Below are 5484 nucleotides of genomic sequence, written 5' to 3' on the forward strand. Positions count from 1 at the left end.
TGATTTACTGAGTACAAGGCATCCTCAATAAGAGCAGCATCTGATTTTTTCATCAGAAATAAATGGAGGCTAGAATTCAGTTGGATGATGTATTCAAAGCATTAAAAGAAAGAAAGCCTTGTCAAACAATTGTATATCCAGCAAAAATGAAGGTGATATTAAGATTTAGATTTATGATGTTAAGCCATTCCTAGATAAACAGAATTTGTTACTAGAATATCTGCCATACAAAAACAAAAAAGGGGTCTTTCAGACTGAAATGAAAGCACACTAGATGGTAACTTCAGTTCACACACAAAAACAAAGAGCACTGGTTAAGGAAAATACATGGGTAAATATAAAACAGAATGTATTTTTGTTTGTAACTCTTTTCTTCTATCTGATTTAAAAGAAAACTGCATAAAGCATTAATTATAAGACTGTGTTAATGACCTTATAATGTGGAAAGATGTAATTTTTCTGACAAAGGAGAGGGGAGAAAATGGAGGTATATTGGGGCAAAGTTTTTGTTTGCTATTGAAATTAAGTTGGTATTAATGCAAACTAGATTGATTTAAGTTAAAATTTTAATTGTAATAACTGGTGCAACCATTAAGAAAATCAGAAGTATGGTTCATTAAGAAAATAAGAAGTATGGTAGAGGAAACAACAAAGGAATGGTACACTAGAAATACCTAACAATAAAGAAAACTGGTGGAGATACAGAGAAAAAAGATACAAGACATACAGAAAATGAACAGCAAAATGAAAGCTGTAAATCTGCTATAGTAATTACATTAAGTACAAATGTATTAAATTTTCCAGTCATAAGATAGAAACTGGAAAAATATATTTTAAAATAGGATCAAATTATGTGCTGTCTATAAGAGATGCAGTTTTAGTGCCATAACCACAGAGTGGTGTTGACACCTTCAGATCAGCATGAGGGAGTGAGTGCCTTTCCATTCATATTGGCCAAGCTGACATCTAGATTGAGGACACGTGCTGGAAACTCTGTTGCCTAGAGTATGGAATTCAGCCAGATGGTGTCATTCTTGGCAGTAAAAAGGATCAGTAGGAAAATGCTAAAATAGAGCATATGAATGCATCTTTTGTGAGACAAGAGCTGGGAATCATGTGCCCAGAGCACTCTTCCCAACCTAGAACCAACTGTTAGAGATGGGATTCATACAGGGAAGTACCAGTCACTCTTTTACCCAGAGCAGCTTGTTAGCAGAAAGGAGGGTAGTGGGAACAGCTATGTCTGAGGTCACTATGGGGTCAGAGATTGTCTGCCTTCGACTAGAGAGCATCAGAAAGCTGGCAGAACAGTTTCTGACTTTCTGAAGCTTTGGAAGAAACATTGAATCAGGATTTACATCTCTCTTAATAGAGTGGCTCATGATAGAATATAGCAGGAAGACTAAATTGAGTTATCTGTATATTCAGCCTTCAGGATCTTCACTGTTGTAGAGCCTTACAGCTCTATTCTTAGAGCACACAGACTGTAGCTGCATGGTAGACAATGAAGCCATCTGTGACATATGCCGTCATATGCTTGGTGTATAATGCCACCTCTTCTGTTAGCATTAATAGGCTGACAGGTCTTCTATTACTGCTTGCTTCTGGTTTGAAGGGCCTTTGAATGGGTACCTAATTGAATTCCAGAACAAATTAGTAACTTATCTGAGAATATATTTCCCCATGACAACCCTTGCCCTCATCATCTCTGCTGACAGAAACTACCAGGAGCAGCTCTCCATTTCAGACATCACTACTGCTTGCTTTGAGTTCTCCAACCAGCTGGTTAAGTGTGATCCTCAACTTGGGAATTACATGGCCTGCTACCTGCTTTACAAAGGGGATGTTTTTCCCAAGGGTGTGAATGCAACAGTTGCAGCCATAAAGTCAAGGAACTCTGTTCAGTTTATAGATTGGCTTCCAAATGGTTTCAAGGTGGCCATCAACAATCAGCTATCCATGGTGATGCCAGGAGTTAACCTGGCTGAAGTCCAGAAGGCTATCTGCATGCTGAGCAACAGCACAGCAATTGTGAAGGCCTTAACCCTACTAGACCACAGGTTTGACCACATGTATGCCAAGAGGGCATTTCTACATTGGTATATCAGAAGAGGTGTGGGAGTTCTCAGACACCAGGGAAGATTTGGCAGCCTTAGAGAAGGATTATAAGTAAGTGGGGTAAAGTTTCTGATGCAGATATTATTGGTTAAAAAAGTGAATAAGTTAAAGTGTTATGCTTTCTTTTTAAAACATTATACAGTTAGTAGGTAGAGTTTCCTTGATTAGAAGAAAAAATAAATTAGGCAAGACCCTAAGTTTCACACTATATCAAATGGCTCAATATTAACAATGAGCACATATTTCCTTGTCTATCAGTGATATTCAGCACTACTACCTGTGACCCTCCTAAGGTTTGGAGTCCTTTGAACTACTGGATCACTTTGTGTGTGTGTGTGTGTGAGAGAGAGAGAGAGAATGGAAACCTGGCTTTATCCTTTGCTTTTTAAACCAAGAGACTCTGAAATCCTGTGCAACGTTTATACTTTTCCTTTCCTGTACATGAGGTAGAAAACTGCACATATAGTTTATTAATGTCATTTCCATATATATATAAAATATATACAGTATATATTACATTGATTAAAGAATTAGAATTTTTTTTAAAAGACCCAATTTAGTTTGAAAGATACAAATAGATTAAGAGTAGAGAGATGGAAAAGATATACCATGCAAACAGTACCCAAAAGAACTAGTGCCTACACTAATATCAGACAAAATAGTCTGTGGCAAAAATTATTACTAAAGATAAAAAATATTTTGTAATGGAAAAAAAGTCAATACATCACAAAGATGTGTGCATACATACATCTAACAGCAGAGTCCCAAATTTATAAAGCAAAACTTGGCAGGATTGAAGAGAGAAATAGACAATTCAACAATAACAATTGGAGATTTTGTTACCTCAGGTTTAATAGTGGATTGAACAACTAGGCAGAAGATAAACAAATAGAAGAAATGAACAACACTATAAATTAAAGGCCAACTTTAGAACACTGTACCCCAAAAGAGCAGAATGCATGTTCTTCTCAGGTGTACATGGAACATTCTACAGGATGGACTATATATGAAATCATGAAACAAGTCTCAAAACAGTTTAAAAGGATTTAAATCATAAGTATGTTTTCTAATCACAGTGGAATGAAATTAGAAATCAATAACAAGGAAATTTAGAAAATTCACAAATATATGGAAATTTAAAAAAAACACTTCTAAATAACCGATGGATCAAAGAAAGAAATAGCATAAATTAGAAAATACTTTGAGGTGAAGGAAAATGAAAACACAACATACGAAAACTTACAGGATGCAGCTAAAGCAGAGCTTAGAGGGAAATCTATAGCTGTAAATGCTTATATTAATAAAGGAATAAGATGTCAATCACTAACCTAACCTAACACAGCCTTAGTTTCTATCTTGTTAAGAAACGATAAAATGATGAGCAAACTAAACCAAAAGCAAGCAAAAGAAAAGAAATAATGAAGATTAAAACAAATAAATGAAATAACAGAAAAACAATAGAGAAAATTGAGACCAGAAGTCAGTTCTCTGAAAACATCAACAAAATTGAGAAAACCTTAAGCTAGATGGACCAAGAAAAAAAAGACTCCAGTTACGAAAATGAGTAATTAAAGAAGGGACTTCACTACAGACCTTAGAGAAGTAAAAGAGATTGTAAGGAAGCACTATGAACAACTGTATACTAACAGATAGCCCAGATGAAATGAACAAATTCCTAGGAAGACACAAACCTGAAAAACTGGCACAAGAAGAAGAAAACCTGAATAGACCTATAAGGAGAAACAATTAGTAAATCAGAAAATTCTTACCAAGGAAAGCCCAAGCTAAATGACTGAATGGTGAATTCTACCAGACAAAGACATCACACACACAAAAAAACTATAGATCAATATCTCTTATGAATATAGATGCAAAATTTCTCAACAAAATACTAGCAAACTAAATCTAGCAACATTATACACCATGAACAGCAGGGATTTATCTCAAGAATGCAAGGCTGGTTTAATATTTGAAAATCAATCAATGTAATATACTATATTAATAGAATAAAAACAAAAAGCTTATCTTAATAGATGCAGAAAAAGCATTTAACAATATCCAATACCCCTTTTATGATAAAAACCCTTAAACTAATAATGAAGAGTTTACTCAGCCTGATAAATAGTATCATTAATAACTCATAGCTAGGGCTTCCTTGGTGGTGCAGTGGTTAAGAATCTGGCTGCAAATGCAGAGGACACAGGTTTGAGCCTTGGGCTGGGAAGATCCCACGTGCTGCAGAACAACTAAGCCCCTATGCCACAACTACTGAGCCTGTCCTCTAGAGCCCGCGAGCCACAACTACTGAAGCGCGCGTGCTTAGAGCCTGTGCTCCGCAACAAGAGAAGCCACCGCAATGAGAAGCCTGCACACTGCAACGAAGAGTAGCCCCCGCTCACCATAACTAAAGAAAGCCCGCGTGCAGTGACAAAGACCCAGCGCAGCCAAAACAAAAAACAAAAAAACCCCTCATAGCTAACATCATACTTAATGGTAAAAGACTGGATGATTTCTCCTAAGATAAGGAACAAGTCAAGGCCTCCACTCCTGCCACTTCTCTTCGACATTGTACTATTGGTTTTAGCTAGGACAATTAGACAAGAAAAAGAAATAAAAGGCATCCAGATGGAAAGGGAGGTGTAATACTATTTCTATTCTCACATGACTTGATCTTGTCCACAGAGAATCTTAAGAAATCCATTTAAAAACTTTTAGAAGTAATCAGTTCATCATGGTTGCAGATACAAGGTCATTACATAAAAATAAATTACATTTCTATAACCTAGAAATTTTTATAACAATTTCGTTTACAATATCATAAAGAAAAAAGAATTAGGAGTAAATTTAACAAAAGAAGTGTAAGACTTGTATACTAAAACTAAAAAACATTGGTGAAAGAAAGTAAAGAAAACCTAAATAAACTCAAAGATATATTAATGCATCGGAAGACTTAATATTGTTAAGTTGGTAATACTTAATTATCTAGAGATTCAACACAGTCTCTATCAAAATCTTTGCTTCTGTTTTTACAGAAACTAACAAGCTGATCCTAAAATTCATGTGGAAATGGAATGGACCCAGGATAGCTAAAACAATACTGAAAAAGGAGAACAAATAGGAGGAATCACACTCCTAATTTCCAACTTACTATAAAGCAATGATAATCAAGACAGTGTGGGTGCTGGCATAAGGATAGATATGTAGATCCATGGAATAAGATTGAGAGTTTCTATTTATTTATTATTTATTTATTTATGGCTGCATTGGGTCTTCATTGCTGCACAAGGGCTTTCCCTAGTTGCAGTGAGTGGGGACCACTCCTCGTTGCGGTACGTGGGCTGCTCACTGCGGTGGCCTCCCCCGCCG

At 35.9% G+C, this 5484-nt stretch overlaps 1 protein-coding gene across 1 annotated transcript; it reads left to right on the forward strand.

Moving 5' to 3' along the window:
- The first annotated feature begins 481 nt into the window (after nt 1–481).
- LOC137768314 (tubulin alpha chain-like 3) lies at nt 482–2173 on the forward strand. The gene is given in 4 exon segments (XM_068549809.1): nt 482–487; nt 1453–1542; nt 1576–2117; nt 2119–2173. Coding segments are annotated over 4 exon segments (693 nt in total).
- The last annotated feature ends 3311 nt before the right edge of the window (nt 2174–5484 follow it).

Source organism: Eschrichtius robustus, chromosome 8, assembly GCF_028021215.1.
Source record: "Eschrichtius robustus isolate mEscRob2 chromosome 8, mEscRob2.pri, whole genome shotgun sequence".
NCBI classification, from domain to species: domain Eukaryota; kingdom Metazoa; phylum Chordata; class Mammalia; order Artiodactyla; family Eschrichtiidae; genus Eschrichtius; species Eschrichtius robustus.